We start from the raw sequence: 18997 nt of genomic DNA on the forward strand, positions 1-18997 counted from the left end.
AATCATGATAAAAGAAGAAATCTGAAGAAATCTGCCGCGTGTTGAGAGAACGTCCATCGTTTTCTGTGTTCGACAAGACGAGCGAGGCAACTGTACAAGCCTTACGACTACGAGTATGGCGAGTGTCCGGCCTTCCAACGCCAGACACTCTCACTATACTCGCAGGGCTAGACCGGCACATACACGACATGTCGATCCCCAGTGCAGAAATCTTTATATCCACACAGTCCAATATATTGAGCTACGACATTTGTGCAGTAGCCTATACATAGCTCTGGATGGCAGGGCAGGGCTGTGAGTTACCGGTGTTATACGGCCTGGCCGTATCTGGTAACTCACAGCCCGGTCCTGCCACCCAGAGCTACAGTATACAGAGAAATAGCGGCTGCCTGATCAGTGTTTGTCAAGTCGGGCGCGTTCGCGTTCTTTAAACGGAGTGTTTCAGCCCGAGTATTTTTGCCTTTGCCACACTCCGTTTAGAGGCTAAACCCACGGGATACGTGTATGGTTCGATACATAGCGGCCGCTGCTAGCTCTGCATGGCAGGGCTGTGTGTTATCGGCGTTATACGGGAGGCCGTGTCACGCCGGTAACACAGCCCTGCCATGCAGAACTAAGCCGCTGCGCGCTGCGTGGTATGCAATTTACTATGCATACCCACACGGCGGCCGCTATGTATCGAACCACACGCAACCGTGGCTGGCGGCAAGCCGTCGTTTTGTTGGGGTTTGGGCACAGACTGTCTATGGTTGGGAGAGGCGGCCCTACACATTACAGCGAGGGGATCGCTGGTTGCCAGCGTGTAGGCCTATCTACTGTACTAGCGACGGGACCGCCAGCCGCTGGCTTACCACCTCGAATGTACATTGGAGCGAGGGGACCGCTGGCAGCCGACGAACCACCACGAGTGTTTTGTCCACTTTTAACCAAAACTGGTAACTGTTTAATATAGAATGGGACGTGTCGGTAACTTGGACGTCCATGAGATGATATTGAAGACTAGATGCTGAGAGTTATCGCTGAAATACCCCAAACATCTTGTCCAACATCCGAGTGTGATGATCCTAATCCCTCTGGCATTAAACTGTAACAATCATGACGTAGACAATTATTCAATTTTCATGTTGGGCTTTTTCTGCGGGGTGTCCCATTCTGTTTTCTTTCCTCGAACGGGCCTCTTTTTTTTCTACAGGTTTTTTTTTAATTTTTTATGGTAACCTCGTTTTTTTTTGTAACCTCGCTTTGTTTTTTTCCAAGCTGACCTCGTTTTGGTTTCTTTACAGCCTTAACGCCGGCGCGATCTCGGTCGACTTTTCAATTGTGATTCTCTTTCTTTTTTTAGTCAGACTGATGGTGGTTCGTTTTGTTTTTTGGTTGTAGTGCAAGTACTATTTGTGGTTTTGTTTTTAATCATTTCAATATTTTTTGTGTGTGTGCTTGATTTTTTTTTCTTTTTCCCTTATAATCAGTATTCATTGCACCTTTATATCAAATATACGTGTATGTGTACGTCAATAAGTATGGGAGTGTGGTATTTCCAAAATTTTGAAAAGTTATCTTCTCATTACGGTTTAAAGAATATTTTACAATTAAGCATTACATAACATTCTGCCCTTTTTGCAATAATACTTTTCTCGTTTATTTTTTCCGTAATTCCATCGAATTTTTATTTCAATCAAGAAAGACGGTTGCACGTCATCTTTATCTGCATGTACAGACACATTCAAATATTTAATGACACGTATTTTCAAATGAATGCTATTTTTATGAAAAGGTACATTAATAAAATGCAATGATATGGACGAAAGAACTTTTTTCTTTATTATTCATATACGTTTAAGACTTTTTTAGAAAGAAAATTTGACAGTTTATTTTTACTCTATGACGATAAATATTTTTGAAACATTTGGCGCGCCGTAGATATGCGCCTCGAAAGTGAGAGACTTACACTTTTGCTCAAACTTTCCTCAATGAATCATTCAGCCGTTCTCTTCAGTTTCAAATTCAAGAATAAAATTTGGTACTAGGGAAACAAATTACCCCAGATTTACAGATACTTGAAATTCAAAGTGACCGCCATCCCTGTGTTAACTCTATGAAGAAAAATAAAATCTTCGATTTTCGAAAAACTAAGACGTTGAAGTTTTCTTTTACCAAGAGCTTTAAAATGAACCCCAACAAGTGGTAAATAAGAATAAAATTGATGAAGTTTGAAAGCCCGAGCATCTGTTCTCAAAGCGTTCTATCTTCAAGCCCGTAAAGAGAATACAAATCACGCATAATGATGCGGCGTTATACTAGAGAAGAAATTGAATTTTCCGTTAATCGTGATGTACCAAGTTACTTGTAAATCGATTGAGTATCTTTTTGTACAGAATGGCATTACCTTGCGGCTGTAAAGGAAAACACAAGTTAGTTTTTTTACAAAAGAACGATGTCCCTTACGTTCACACGTTTTCCCGTCTTCTTGCAACACAAACCCAGGTTCACAGTAGCAAACATAGCTCCCCAAAGTGTTGTTACATAGTTGCTGACATTCGTCCAACCCGAGATCGCATTCGTCAATATCTGCATAATAACGAAATACCGATTTGCATAATGTCTTAAGTAGCCAATAGATAAGGTGACAACATTCATTTGATAAATAATTTATAGACTTAGCAACGAATGATTTAGGTTAAATTCAAATTTCGTTAGATGCCACACAGAATTGCACCACCCTACGATAGAAATATAGAGACCACACAATGAATCATTTATTAAAACAATGACGAGTAATCTAGCGATACCAATTTCCGTATGACTTTTTGTTTGACATTTTATTTCAGTGTTGCTGTCGGGAATCCCTGTCTGCTTTTACTCAGTTCAATGCACAATCCAATACTGTTTAATATGGCACGTCGACTGATATTACACTGCACTGGACATCTTCAATATGGTATGGTAAACGGTGCTTGCTTGAGGGCGCCTTTCATGATGAAGAATCGAGACAAGCACACACGGCATGCTTTCAATGGGCCAAGTTTGTACTAACAATATTTGTTTACAAGCGACCATTCGCCTAAATCCCCACTCCTCTGCCTCTGTCCGTCTGCCGCTTTGTCCATTTGTCAAGGATTTCTGTTGTACTCGACAGTTTCAGACCTCACGATAATTTTTGAAGTTAAACTAAGTTTATAAGGACTTCCACTGTCAGCACAAATACTCGAAATTGTTATTTGAGAATGTGGGAATTCACTGATATATTTTCAGAGTACACTTCCTAAGATTTTTATTGAGTAATGAAGCATTACTCTGCCAAAGTTATCTTCATCTGGGTACACACGCATGATAAAATTTGGTCGTATATTTGTACATGTGGCCATGGTGTGAACTAAAGCTTGGACTATATATGTTAGGTAAGTTCGATCTAGGTGTGACAAAAGTGCATCTGTGCCCTGTACTTATATACTGTGGCAGGCGTGATAGAGCACGCCCGCCGATAGAAAGTCACTGTGACCGATACCTTTGCAATCGTCTACTTCTTCCGGGCAGATACACTCGTAGGATCCTGCTGTGTTCTGACACCTTGCACCACCGTAACAAGCGTCCAGTCCTTCCTCACATTCATCAATGTCCTCACAGTAGGTGCCGTTACCACGGTAACCACTTGGACACGTGCAATTATATGAGCCGATGGTATTTGTGCAGGTAGCAACTTCGTCACAATCATGTGTACCTTCTTGGCATTCGTCAACATCTAAACGTTAAAGATATAATACACCTGTCAGATTACGTAAAATGTAACCACAAGATAATCATGATGGATCAATCGATGAAAACGACAAATTTTTGTTTTATATATTTTTTCTCGGGTCGCATTGTTATCATTATTTTACAAAAATTAGTACAGTATCTTAGTAAATAGAAATCGGTGAAATGAACGAGAAGTGTAGGAGGTTTGCTCGAGTCTAATTCTCGTTTGTGCTTATTTGCAACTTGCATGCCCTACAGGAAAATTCTGTTAAATATACACCAACTTTACTACCTATAATCCAAAGTGGTGAATGCTGCCAGCTTAACGTAACGTCAGAGAGAAGTGAAGTTCTTATATCCATCAATCCTCCATCCGTACGTACGTATGTTAGTATGTTCATTTGCCTATACATAGATAAATACACAGATACGTAGATACATAGATACATACGTACGTACACGCATATGTATGTAACACACACATATACATACATACATACATACATACATACATACATACATACATACATACATACATACATACACACACACACACACACACACACACACACACGTACGTACTTACGTACGTACACGTACGTACGTACGCACGCACGCACATACATACATACATACATACATACTACATACATACATACACAATACACACACACATACATACATACATACATACATACATACATACATACATACATACATACATACATACATACATACATACATACATACGTAGCAGTACGACATTCATAAACAAACGCATTGCAGTGTGACCTATTGAAGGCAGACAGTAAAGCATATCTTTGTAAAAAACACCGAAACTTAAGTGGTTCTACATCAATGACGAGTTTACTCACCATTACCGCAAGTGCTTCCCTTCCAGTTTCGAGGACAACTACAACGTGCTGGCTCATCATCACATTGGTAACATTCACCTCCATTCTGACACTCTGGATCACATGTTGCTAAAATGAAGCGTGAACGTATTCTCAATACTTGACGTATCTATAGCTAGCCCACTTGCTACACCGTAAAGAGACTGCCGAGGCAGTACTGTGACCTCATATTACTGTGCAATGCTAAAACAGAAGACTATTTCCAGGATGTGTACTTCAACTGCATGAATTTGGCAAACTTTATGAAAATTATACAGGATTCCGGGGCAGTTTGGTACTTAAGTAAGTGTAAAATAATAACAGATTATTATATTTTTGCTGGTTTTGTTTAGTTTTTTTTTGCTTCTCATTGTATTGCTTCTTTCAGGTCTTTATGTATGACGATGTTTACCCTTCCATAGGGTTAAGAGTGTCAATAAAGCATTTAAAAAGTATTTATATTTTTATGTTCATAATCATAATTTATTATGGCTTAAATATATATTTTTACAGTTTTGTTATAATAATACCGGCTTTTGGCCCTGTGCAATATCTGATATAGGATTGTACAGGGTAGGATTAAGTGTATGTATGGTAGTCTTACGTGTACTTACTGGCGAAAGACAATCTTCAGATGCAACAATGAAAATATTGAAACAACTTATAATTCCGTACGCAGAAGAACATAACGGTGAACGATAATCCCTCCTTCCCACACAATAATCTTTTGTGCACATTCAAAGTTTATCCAAACTGATTATTCATGATGATAAAGTTTCATGGGGTAGAATGTCCCCGGGGACAAAGCTCTAAATGTTTGAAAATATTTTCCTGGTCTATAGCTTGTTGCGGCTTGTTTTAAAGTCCACGGAGCATACAGTTTTCACCGGCTTCCTTTTGTGGAAATCGAAACTTGTCCAGTTTAAGAAACTAATAGTACATTTTTACAAAGACAGGCCCTGCCTCACAGACAAAATGGAGGGTTGGATTTCCCCCTTTTTAAAGTTTTTTTTTGTCTCGTGGACATGGATTCTGAGATTCGACAGGAGTAGATGCGAAACTAGCTTTCATTAATACTTACCGTTTATACATACTGTTTGCGTTTTCAAAGCCAGTGCTTTGATTCCGACGGTTGTTGATGGTGGTGTTGATGATGATGGTGATGATGATGCTGTGGTGGAAACGGCTGTTTCTTCTGGCGGTTTTGTCATCGGTTTGGTTTGAGGGACGACTGTGTTCAAAGGTTAGATTAGAAAAAGAAGAACAACTCTTCAATATTCCATCTATTGTGACAAAACGCTCTCTGAAAACCTTGCAAATCATTAGTTTACAATTTGATGTGACATCAAAATTTCGATTGATGAAAAGCCAATTATGGCATCACTGTACAATAAACCAAAACAGATCGTACCTTCTTTTAGCAATCATTCTTATGCAAAATTCGGTAAAAAACTGCGGTATGTAAACCTTTGCGTGACCGACCCCATCTACCACAAAGCACTATAATTATAATAATTTATCACGCAAAGAGGAGTTAAAACAGAAAATTATCCAGAACTGCATCAAAAAAAGCCGATCACGTGGACATGACCTTTCATAACAATTCCAAAAATGTTAGAATACATTCGCTTATATATCTTCTTTGTCGGCAAACATGTTGCGCCATGATACGCAGTGCAAAGATTGTGGCCATGCATCTATTATTAAAAGAGAATATATGCTGTGATAATTGTTTAACGAAATTACATTTAAGTATAGAACACTATGTCAAATATTATTATACAAGTTGAAGTTTGTGAATCACGTCTAACTCATGGAAAATAACGAAGAAACAACATTAATTACAGTTGAGTTTAAAAACACAAAACGACAAGGCAAATAGATAGGTAACGTATTCTTCTACGTCAAGCATTTTGACAAAATGACATATTAGCTGAAATAGCCTTGCCAACACGATCTATTGTGTACAATATGCATACTATACAAAGTTATTGTTGACCAGTGAATTCTAGTTCCAACTAAAATTCAGTTGTCAACATAGTATTGGACATTACTCTCATATACGTATTACTGACAAGTTGGGCATCGGGTATTCAGAAATAAATGACTTTATGAGCAAAAGAAGAAGAAGAAGAAAAGAAGAAATTGTATTTCACGGAACAAAATTACTAAGACACACTTCTAAACGTTATAGCTAATGGAGCTTCGAGGAATAATACTTGCAATCATGGAAAGCACCAATTTGCCAAACTGTGACAAACGTCTTAAGAAAACAAGTGGAAAAGTAATTATTGTTACGTTCACGAAATATCACTTAATGTAGAGGAAGAAAACCTTCCATTGTCAGGCTAATCAATCACGAGGAACGAAATTTTAATTACCTTGACAAGTGCCATCCAAGACTTGTTCATAGCCCCTGTCACAGTGACATTTCTGCTCATTTTGCCCGTCGATGTAGCAAATTCCGTTGTCACATGTTCTGCTGCAGGTATTTTCAGCTGTTAAAATATGATACTTACTTACATAAGTAATTAAATTCTTTGTTTTGCGTCCCACCCGCGTAGGTTTTTAAGGTTTTCATGAAAAACACACACAATGTATTTGAAAAGGAAATTTTAGGACATGACCGCTTAGCTTTTCTGAACTAAAATTTTGTTACAATTTTTTATTTGCTGCAATCAAATTACATTGTGTTAATTTTCTTGTGTGTGTTTTTCAGCCGCTTAGACGCGTACCTTTTCCCATTTAGAGTGGACGCAAAACAAAGAATTTAATTACTTACTTACATATGATACTTAAACGTAAAATGAGAACTATCCAAGTAATGGGAACAAGACTCTCAGACAACGTATATGCAATGTATGATGCTTGTAACAATACATAATACATGCCTTCAAGTTATCATATCTTAATTTTGTGAAAGCCCACATTCTGCTAAGCTATAGCTTATAGTGTTGCTGTTTATTTGTAAATTTTGTGAGGGCGATCTTCGGTGATACCAAACTTTGAGCAAAACGTAGAAGCCTGCATAGCCGTAAACAACCAAGAACACGCTTGCGGATTTCAGTGTATTGCCTACATGTATACCGTATTTAATATTTGTGTATGGACTTCCTGAATCAAGTGAATGGTGACAAAATCTCCAGTAACCTTCGGATATTAAGGAACTCTGATTCTTGTTCAAATCGCGTTGTGATTTTGTTCACCTATCTAAAGCTCGTAAAGAGATGTACACTAAAAATCACGCAGAATGATTCGACAACAAATTTACTTTTAATTAATCGTGATTTACCAAGTAACTTGTAAATCGATTGAGTTCTCAGTAAATGTTCTATTGGATTCGAACTCATAACGTACGGCACCCAGTCACCTAGCGAATTCATCACAGTCAAACCCGCTCGACCAAATCTTCATCCTCAAAAAAAACAATGGTTCAATAATCGAGCGAAGTTTTTACAATTATTCCGACCGCGACACACTGTAGAGTTCATGAAGCACTCGCACTAACATACTCACAATCAAACATCGCACAGACCATCTTCATAAAAGCAATGAATACATCGCTTTTAGTATCTATTTATGTTTTCCAATTTTGCACAGAATCTCATTACCTTGTGGCTGTGAAAGAAAGCTTAATGCAGTTTTTTTACAAAAGAAGAATGTCTTACGTTCACACGTTTTCCCGTCTTCTTGCAAGACAAACCCCGGGTCACAATAGCAAACATAGCTCCCCAAAGTGTTTTCACATCGTTGCTGACATTCGTCCAACCCGAGAGCGCATTCGTCAATATCTGCATATGAAAGAAATTACTGTTCGTTTAATGTCTGAATAACCAATAGATAAGTCGATAACAATTAAATAAAGAATATATGATCTTAGCGGCGAATGCTTTCTGCAATGCTTTAGGCTAAATTTATGTTACGTTAGACGTCACACAGAATGGCGCCATCCTGTGGCAAAAATATACAGGCCACTCGTTTAATCATCTATCAAGCAATGACGGGTAAATCTAGCAATACCAAATATCCGTATATCTATTGGTTTGACTATTTATCTCCCTGTTGGCAACGATATCCCCGCCTGCTTTTGCTCTTATGCACAATCCGATACTGTTTCATAGGGTACGACGGAATAACAAAGAACAAGATTCACCGTATGGTAGTAATCTCTTCTTGTATGAGGGCGCCTTCGATGATCAGAAAATCATGACAAGCCCACACGCCATGCTTCATATGGGCCAAGTGTTGTTCTGCCTCGTCCTGTACGGGTAACACTCAGTATTTTCTTACAAGCAACCCTTTTACCTTCACTCAGATCCTTTGTTTGTCCATTTGTCAAGGATTTCTGAAGTACTCGGATGTCTGAATGATTTAACTGAGTGTATGCAGGAAAATGGAGATGAAACTGCGCTTATAAACGGCTTCCACTTTGAGCATCAAATTCATAGACCTCTCATAGAAGAATATAGAATTAACTGTTGTATTTACAGACGTACACTTCCACTAGATGTTTCATTAGGCGGGGGAAACATACCACAAACAAAGTAATCGATATCCGTGTACGAACGCATGTTAAAATGTGGCCATATATTTTGTACGTTTACCGTGCGACAGACAGTAGTCTGTGGTGTGACCTGGGACAAGTATATATGTTTGGTATGTTCGTCCGCGGTGCATCTGTGCCAACAAACTCTGGCGGACGTGATAGAATACGCGTGGCTATGGGAAGTCACTCTACGGTGATCAATACCTTTGCAATCGTCTACTCCTTTCGGACAGATACACTCATAGGATCCTTCTGTGTTCTTACACGTTGCACCACCGTAACAAGCGTCCAGTCCTTCCTCACATTCGTCAATGTCCTCACAGTAGGTGCCGTCACCACGGTAACCACCTGGGCACGTGCAAATATATGAACCTATGGTATTGGTGCAGATAGCAACTTCGTCACAATCATGTGAGCCTTCGTAGCATTCGTCAACATCTAAACGTTAAAAAAGATGTAATACACAGATTGTGTACAATTTAACCACAAAATAATCATTGTTGATCAATCGTTCTTCTTAACGGAGTGAAAGTGACACATTTTTTCGCTGATCTCTTTTATATCATTTTTTTACGAAAACATAGGCAAAATGACAGTAAATAGCTAGTCGGTGAAATGAGCGAGACCTGTAATTTTTCCTGTCTTCATTTTCTTTTGTGTTTCTGTGCTATACTTGTATGCAATTTTGGAAAATACACTCAGTTTAATATACACAACATTAAAGGGATATAGTCGTCGGAACTGCGCTCAAAGGTCGTATGGGACTCATACGACCCATGGCAACAATGTATCCAAGGCACAATGGTGATTGATGACAGTTAAAACATGTCTGTCATAATCTATCATCGTATAATTTAAATGTTGCAGCTATGATGATGAGGTGCATCTTGATATCGAGCACGAAATACATTGTTTGTAAACAAGAAACTCGCACAGGCGCAGCTCCGACGACTATATCCCTTTAACACTAACACCAACGTGTTGCATGAGTGCTATCGGCTCAACGTCAAAGACAGACGGACAGACAGATAGAAGGGCAGGCAGGTGGACAGAGACATACATACAGATATACATCATACATGCACACACATGCATAGATACATAGCATACAGAGATGAATAGATAGATAGATAGATAGATAGATAGATAGATAGATAGATAGATAGATAGATAGATAGATAGATAGATAGATAGGTAGGTAGGTAGATAGATAGATATATAGATAGGTAGGTAGATAGATAGATAGATAGATAGATAGATAGATAGATAGATAGATAGATCGATTGACAGATACATAGATGTATTCAAACAGACAGACAGGCAAACAGACAGACAAACATACATACATACAGATATACATCATACATGCACACACATACATAGATACATAAGATACAGAGATGGATGGATAGACAGATAGATAGATAGATAGATAGATAGATAGATAGATAGATAGATAGATAGATAATTAGTTAGATAGACAGATAGACAGATAGATAATAGATAATAGATAGATAGATATATAGTAGGTAGGTAGTAGGTAGGTAGGTAGGTAGGTAGGTAGGTAGGTAGGTAGGTAGATAGATAGATAGATAGATAGATAGATAGATAGATAGATACATAGATAGATAGATAGATAGATAGATACATAGATGCATGCAAACAGACAGACAGACGCAAACTAGTCTGACATTCATAGTCAAATAAACATGTCAGTGAGACCTAGACAAGGCAGGCAGTGACGTCAATCTGTGTAGTAACATCACAATTTAAGTGGTTCTACTTCAATGGCAAGTCCACTTACCATGATTGCAGGCGATTCCCTGCCAGTTTGGAGGACAAAAACAACGTGCTGGTTCATCATCACATTGGTAACATTCACCTCCATTCTGACACTCAGGAACACATGTTGCTAAAATGAAGTGTGACGCTATTCTCAATGCTGGACTTAGGTACCGTTCAGTTTTTACGGCGGGGGGGGGGGGGTCATCATAATTTTGGAATCCGCAAAGGGGGGGGGGGGTCATCGCTTTTTCACTGGTAGGAAAGGGGGGGTCACCACATTTTCAAAAAACATAATACCAACAATAAAGTTCACTTTATGCCATGGCCATGATCGACCCTCTTACCGGCGGGCTGCCTTCGGCGGCCCACTACAATAAATATACATTATGTATCACCCATGACCCTCTTAACGGGCAGACGCCTTGGGCGGCCCACTTCAATTAGGTTACTTCATGCAATGGCCATGATGACCCTCTTTACCGGCGGGCCGCCTTCGGCGGCCCACTACAATAAATATACATTATGTATTACTAGTACCCATGACCCTCTTAATGGGCAGACGCCTTTGGCGGCCCACTCCAATTAGGTTTACTTCATGCAATGGCCATGATTGACCCTCTTTACCGGCGGCTGCCTGCGGCGGCCCACTACAATAAATTGACTTTATGTAATACCCCACAGCAATCTAACCATAAAATTCCCAATTGAAGCCGCGGCTTGTATTAGAAACATTTTGAGGGACCCCTGGGATCACGCACTGAATAATGGTAATGGCCGCGTGCCTTCAGCGGCCCTGTCCAGTAAAGTCTACTTTATGCAATAGCCATGATCGACCCTCTTTACCGGCGTGCCACCTTTGGTGGCCCACTAGAATAAAGTTGACTTTTCGTAATGGCCCATGACCCTCTTAACCGGAGGGCTGCCTTTGGCGAACCACTCCAATAAAGTTTACTTTATACAATGTCCATGGACATGAGTTGTCTATGGAAATGAAGTTAAAATTGCCTTACAGTCGTCCTAATTAACAGACGTTTCAATGGATGTGGCTGAGAAGTTTGTGCACTGGCATCTCTGCTACACGAATAAAGTGCGCCGCGTACCGGAGTTCAAATCCAAACCATGCTGGTAAATTTGACATATGGGTTTTGGTTATTTTTCAGGGGGGGGGGTCATCAATTTTTTTCGTCTGACAAAGGGGGGGGGTCATCTTTTTTTCACAAAAAATGCAGGGGGGTCTATATTTTTTGAACACCGGCGACAAGATTTTGCCGGCCCCCCAGGCCGTAAAAACTGAACGCTCCCTTATCTAGATAGCCGAATTTATTGAACAGTAAAGAGACTGCCGAGGCAGTACTATGACCGCATTTTACTATTCAATTCTACGGCTAAAGATTATATTTTCGAGGGTATGTACTACAACCACATGAATTGTGCATAAATTCTGGACACCATACATGATTGCAGTGCAATTTGTTACTTATGTTAGTATACAATTATGTTAATAACGGGAAATTTTATTTTTATGTTCATAATCATAAATTTATTAACAGCATAAATATATTTTTGCAGTTTTCATATACTAATACTACCACGTGGCCAGCTCTGCACGCGCTTATATAGGATTATATAGTATAGCATTAAACCTTTATGTGTAGTGTCACGTGTGGTAACTCGCGAAAGACAATTTTAGATACAAGTCTATTATCTCCCCGACTCCATGCAAATACGGAAACATTTCTGATGCCATACGTAAAAACACACCACGGTGAAAGATATCCCATCCTCCCCACTTTATCTACACAATGATATGTTATGCACATTCAAAGCTGATCCAAACTGGTTATTTATGATGATAAAATTACTTATTACGTCTCGAGAATAGGGCTCTAAAAGTTAGAAAATATTTGTCTTGTCCATTGCTTGTTGTTGATTGATTTGAAGCGCACAGAGCATGTATACGCTTTTCATCAGATTTCTTTTATGAAAATCGAATCTTGTCCATTTCAAGGAACTAATACATTTTTAAATATACAGGTCCAACCTGACACACAAAAAGAGGGGTTGGATTTCCCTTTTTTTAAGTTTATTGTCTCGTTGACATGGATTCTGAGATTCAAAGCGATATCAGAAGAGCGACAAGAGTCTGTGCCAAACGAGATTTCATGAACACTTACCGCATCGACATACGCTTTGTGTTTTCAAAGCCAGTGCTTTGATTCTGACGCTTGTTGATGATGACGACGATACTGTAGCGGAGACGGCTATTTCTTCTCGTGGTTTTGTCATCGGTTTGATTGGAGGGACGACTGTGTTCAAAGGTTAGATTAAAAAGAACAAAAACTCTTCAATATTCGATCTATCGTGACAAAAAGTTGTCTGAAAACCTTACAAATTAGTTTACAATTTCATGATAATTATTGAAAAGCCAATTATGACATCATTATATAATAAACCAAAACAGATAATACCTATTTTTGGCAATCATTGTAGGGCAAAATTGGGTAAAAACCTGCGCTATGTAAATCTTTGCTAGACCAACCCCATTTACCATAATGCAATGTAATTATGAAAATTATCAGGCAAATAGGAGTTAAAACAGAAAATTATCAGGAACTGCATCAAAAAAGCCGATCACGTGGACATGACCTTCCATAAAATAGTCACTTATATAATATCTTCATTTGTCGTAAACACGTTGCGCCATGATGCGCAGCGCAAAGATTGTGGCCATTCATCTATTATTAAAAGAGAATATATGCTGTGATAATTGTTTAACGAAATTACATTTAAGTATAGAACACTATGTCAAATATTATTATACAAGTTGAAGTTTGTGAATCACGTCTAACTCATGGAAAATAACGAAGAAACAACATTAATTACAGTTGAGTTTAAAAACACAAAACGACAAGGCAAATAGATAGGTAACGTATTCTTCTACGTCAAGCATTTTGACAAAATGACATATTAGCTGAAATAGCCTTGCCAACACGATCTATTGTGTACAATATGCATACCATACAAAGTTATTGTTGACCAGTATACACATATTGACTACGGCCTCGGGAAACAGTCTGTTTTTGGGGTGACTCACAGTCCCTCGGGGTACAGACGTATGCTGTTGCCCTAATGGCCAGTCAATATGTGTTTTGTACACACCTCATCCGTAGTCATACATAAGAACGTACCATTCACAAAAGTTGTCGCATGTAAGCTTATGATGTAATATGTTGGAGTGGTTCAGCAAGAAAAAGTTTTTGCCGACAGGGTCGCAATACCTCTGCAAAACGTTCAATGCACCTTTGATTATCGTCTTCGTTCGTTTCGAGTCCTTGTTTGAAACCAGAGCATTCAGTTCTTCTTCAGAAAGTAGGATAAACCGAGAAATTTCTCGACTATCGTTTCGCTCGGCCGCAGACGACATCTTTGTTTACATTCCAGTTCGCGCATGTGCAAATGTTTTTTGACGTCAGCGGGCATCATTTTTCGGAACTGATGCCTGGCAGGCAACAGTTCCGACAAATGATGCCTGATGACGTCGTTTACGTGGATCAGCACAAAAAGAACGCATCCCACGTGACTATCAATTGGCGAATTAGAACACAGACTGCGGATGAGGTGTGTTACAATGAATTTTAGTTCCAACTAAAATTCAGTTGTCAACATAGTATTGAACATTACTCTCATATACGTATTACTGACAAGTTGGGCATCGGGTATTCAGAAATGAATTTATGAGCAAAATGAAGAAGAAGAAGAAATTGTATTTGACGGAAGCAAATTACTACGACACACTTCTAAACGTTATAGCTAATGGAGCTTCGAGGAATAACACTTGCAATCATGGAAAGCACCATTTTGCCAAACTGTGACAAACGTCTTAAGAAAACAAGCGGGAAAGTAATTATTGTTACGTTCACGAAATGTCACTTAATGTAGAGGAAGAAAACCTTCCATTGTCAGGCTAATCAATCACGAGGAACGAAATTTTAATTACCTTTACAACTGCCATCCAAGACTTGTTCATAGCCCCTGTCACAGTGACATTTCTGCTCATTTTGCCCGTCAAGGTAACAAATTCCGTTGTCACATGTTCTGCTGCAGGTATTTTCAGCTGTTAAAATATGATACTTAAAATGAGAACTATCCAAGTAATTATTGCCTGAAAACAAGACTCTAAGATAACGTATATGCAATGACATACATGGATGCTTGTAACAATACAAGCTTTCAAGTTATCATATCTTTATTTTGTGAAAGCCCACATTCTGCTAAGCTATAGCTTATAGTGTTGCTGTTTATTTGTAAATTTTGTGAGGGCGATCTTCGGTGATACCAAACTTTGAGCAAAACTTAGAAGCCTGCATAGCCGTAAACAACCAAGAACACGCTTGCGGATTTCAGAGTATTGCCTACATGTATATCGTGTTTAATATTTGTGTATGGACTACCTGAATCAAGTGAATGGTGACAAAATCTCCAGTAACCTTCGGATATTATTCTTGTTCAAATCGCGTTGTGATTTTGTTCACCTATCTTAGCTCGTAAAGAGATGTACACTAAAAATCATGCAGAATGATTCGACAACAAATTTACTTTTTATTAATCGTGATGTACCAAGTAACTTGTAAATCGATTGAGTTCAGTAAATTTTCTACTGGATTCGATCTCACAACGTACGGCACCCAGTCACCTAGCGAATTCATCACAATCGATAGCGGTCGACTAAATCTTCATCCTCAAAAAAGAATGGTTCAATAATCGAGCGAAGTTTTTAAAATTATTCGGACCTCGACACACTGTAGAGTTCATAAAGCACTCGCACTAACATACTCACAGTCAAACATCGCACGTCACAGACCATCTTCATCAAAGCAATGAATACATCGCTTTTAGTATCTATTTATGTTTTCCAATTTTGCACAGAATCTCATTACCTTGTGGCTGTGAAAGAAAGCTTAATGCAGTTTTTTTACAAAAGAAGAATGTCTTACGTTCACACGTTTTCCCGTCTTCTTGCAAGACATACCCCGGGTCACAATAGCAAACATAGCTCCCCAAAGTGTTTTCACATCGTTGCTGACAATCGTCCAACCCGAGAGCGCATTCGTCGATATCTGCATATGAAAGAAATTACGGCTCGTTTAATGTCTGAATAACCAATAGATAAGTGGATAACAATTCAATAAAGAATATATGATCTTAGCAGCGAATGCTTTAGGCTAAATTTACGTTACGTTAGATGTCACACAGAATGGCGCCACCCTGTGGCAAAATATACAAGCCACTCGTTTAATCATCTATCAAGCAATACCAAATATCCGTATATCTATTGGTTTGACTATTTATCTCCGTGTTGGCAACAAAATCCACGCCTGCCTTGACTCTTATTCACAATTCGATACTGTTTCATAGGGCACGACGGAATAACACTGGACAAGATTCACCGTATGGTAGTAATCTGTTCTTGTATGAGGGCGCCTTTCATGATGAGAGAATCACGACAAGCCCACACGCCATGCTTCATATGGGCCAAGTGTTTTTCTGCCTCGTCCTGTTAAAGGATAACACTCAGTATTTTCTTACAAGCAACCCTTCGCCTTCACTCAAATTCCTCTGTTTGTCCATTTGTCAAGGATTTCTGGAAAACTCGGATGTCTGAATGATATCACCGTGTATTTATGCAGGAAAATGAAGATGAAACTGCGCTTATAACGGCTTCCACTTTCAGTATCAAATTCTTAGAACTCTCATAGGAGAATATGGAATTGACTGTTGTATTTACAGAGTACACTAGGTGTTTTCATTGGGTGAGGAAACAAACCACAAACAAAGTAATCGATATCCGTGTACGAACGCATGTTAAAATGTGGCCATATATTTGTATGTATGCCGTGCGACAGATAATAGTTTGTGGTGTGACATGGGACAAGTATATATGATTGGTATGTTCGTCCACGGTGCATCTGTGCCGACAAACTGGCGGACGTGATAGAGCACGCGTAGCTACGGGAAGTCACTATACGATGATCAATACCTTTGCAATCGTCTACTCCTTTCGGGCAGATACACTCATAAGATCCTTCTGTGTTCTTACACGTTGCACCACCGTAACAAGCGTCCAGTCCTTCCTCACATTCGTCAATGTCCTCACAGTAGGTGCCGTCACCACGGTAACCAGCTGGGCACGTGCAAATATATGAACCTATGGTATTGGTGCAGATAGCAACTTCGTCACAATCATGGGAGCCTTGTTGGCATTCGTCAACATCTAAACGTTAAAGAAATAATACACAGATTGTGTACAATTTAACCACAAAATAATCATTGTTGATCAATCGCTCTTGTTAACGGAGTGAAAGTGACACATTTTTTCGCTGATCTCTTTTATATCATTTTTTTACGAAAACATAGGCAAAATGACAGTAAATAGCTAGTCGGTGAAATGAGCGAGACCTGTAATTTTTCCTGTCCTCATTTTCTTTTGTGTTTCTGTGCTATACTTGTATGCCATTTTGGAAAATACACTCAGTTTAATATACACCAACATTAAAGGGATATAGTCGTCGGAACTGCGCTCAAAGGTCGTATGGGACTCATACGACCCATGGCAACAATGTATCCAAGGCTCAATGGTGATTGATGACAGTTAAAATATGTCTGTCATAATCTACCATCGTATAATTTGAATGTTGCAGCTATGATGATGAGGTGCATCTTGATATCGTGCACGAAATACATTGTTTGTAAACAAGAAACTCGCACAGGCGCAGCTCCGACGACTATATCCCTTTAACACTAACACCAACGTGTTGCATGAGTGCTATCGGCTCAACGTCAAAGACAGACAGACAGACAGATAGAAAGAAAGACAGATGGTCAGACGGGCAGACAGACATACATACAGAGACATACATACAGATATACATCATACATGCACACACATGCATAGATACATAGAATACAGAGATAGATAGATAGATAGATAGATAGATAGATAGATAGATAGATAGATAGATAGATAGATAGATAGATAGATAGATAGATAGATAGATAGATAGATAGATAGATTGGCATACATAGATGCATTCAAACAGACAGACAGACAGACAGACAGACAGACAGACAGACAGACAGACAGACAGACAGACCACGCAAACTAGTCTGAAATTCATAGTCAAATAAACATGTCAGTGAGACCTAGAGAAGGCAGGCAATGACGTCAATCAGTGTAAAAACACCAAAACTTAAGTGGTTCTACATCAATGGCAAGTTCACCTACCATGACTGCAAGTGCTTCCCTGCCAGTTTGGAGGACAAAAACAACGTGCTGGTTCATCATCACATTGGTAACATTCACCTCCATTCTGACACTCAGGAACACATGTTGCTAAAACGAAGCGTGAAGCTATTCTCAATGCTAGACTTATCCAGATAGCCGAATTTATTGAACAGTAAAGAGACTGCCGAGGCAGTACTATGACCGCATTTTACTATTCAATTCTACGGCTAAAGACTATATTCTCGAGGGTATGTACTACAACCACATGAATTTGGCATAAATTCTGGACACCATACAGGATTGCAGTGCAGTTTGTTACTTATGTTAGTATACAATTATGATAATAACAGAACATTATATTTTAATGTTCATAATCATAAATTTATTAACAACATAAATATTTTTTATAGTTTTGTTATACTAATACTGCCCCATGGCCAGCTGTGCACTCTCTTATGTAGGATTATTTAGTATAGTATTAAATCTTTATGTGTAGTGTCACGTGTGGTAACTCGCGAAAGACGATTTTAGATACAAGTCTATTATCTCCCCGACTCCATGAAAATACGGAAACACTTATGATGCCATACGTAAAAACACACCATGGTGAAAGATATCCCATCCTCCCCACTTTATCTACACAATGATATGTTATGCACATTCAAAGCTGATCCAAACTGATTATTCATGATGGTAAAGTTACTTAACGTCTCGGGGATAGGGCTCTAAAAGTTACAAAATATTTTTCTTGTCCAT

The 18997-nt window shown here is 38.9% G+C and overlaps 1 protein-coding gene and 1 long non-coding RNA gene across 2 annotated transcripts in view; both read right to left on the bottom strand.

Moving 5' to 3' along the window:
- LOC139117643 (mucin-like protein) overlaps positions 1-18997 on the bottom strand; it is a 54761-nt gene that overhangs the window by 33007 nt on the left and 2757 nt on the right. The window contains exons 3-6 of the mRNA XM_070680884.1: positions 18242-18349; positions 16997-17230; positions 15954-16076; positions 14957-15073 (exon numbers count right to left, since the gene is read on the bottom strand). Coding sequence (XP_070536985.1) covers positions 14957-15073; positions 15954-16076; positions 16997-17230; positions 18242-18349 — 582 coding nt within the window. The remainder of the gene's footprint in view (positions 1-14956; positions 15074-15953; positions 16077-16996; positions 17231-18241; positions 18350-18997) is intronic.
- Positions 7016-9607, bottom strand: LOC139117100 (uncharacterized). Its single transcript, XR_011548454.1, has 3 exons — positions 9379-9607; positions 8297-8419; positions 7016-7126 (listed from the first exon to the last, which is right to left on the bottom strand). It is a non-coding gene; the product is annotated as an uncharacterized lncRNA (long non-coding RNA).

This window comes from Ptychodera flava, chromosome 18, assembly GCF_041260155.1.
Source record: "Ptychodera flava strain L36383 chromosome 18, AS_Pfla_20210202, whole genome shotgun sequence".
NCBI lineage: Eukaryota > Metazoa > Hemichordata > Enteropneusta > Ptychoderidae > Ptychodera > Ptychodera flava.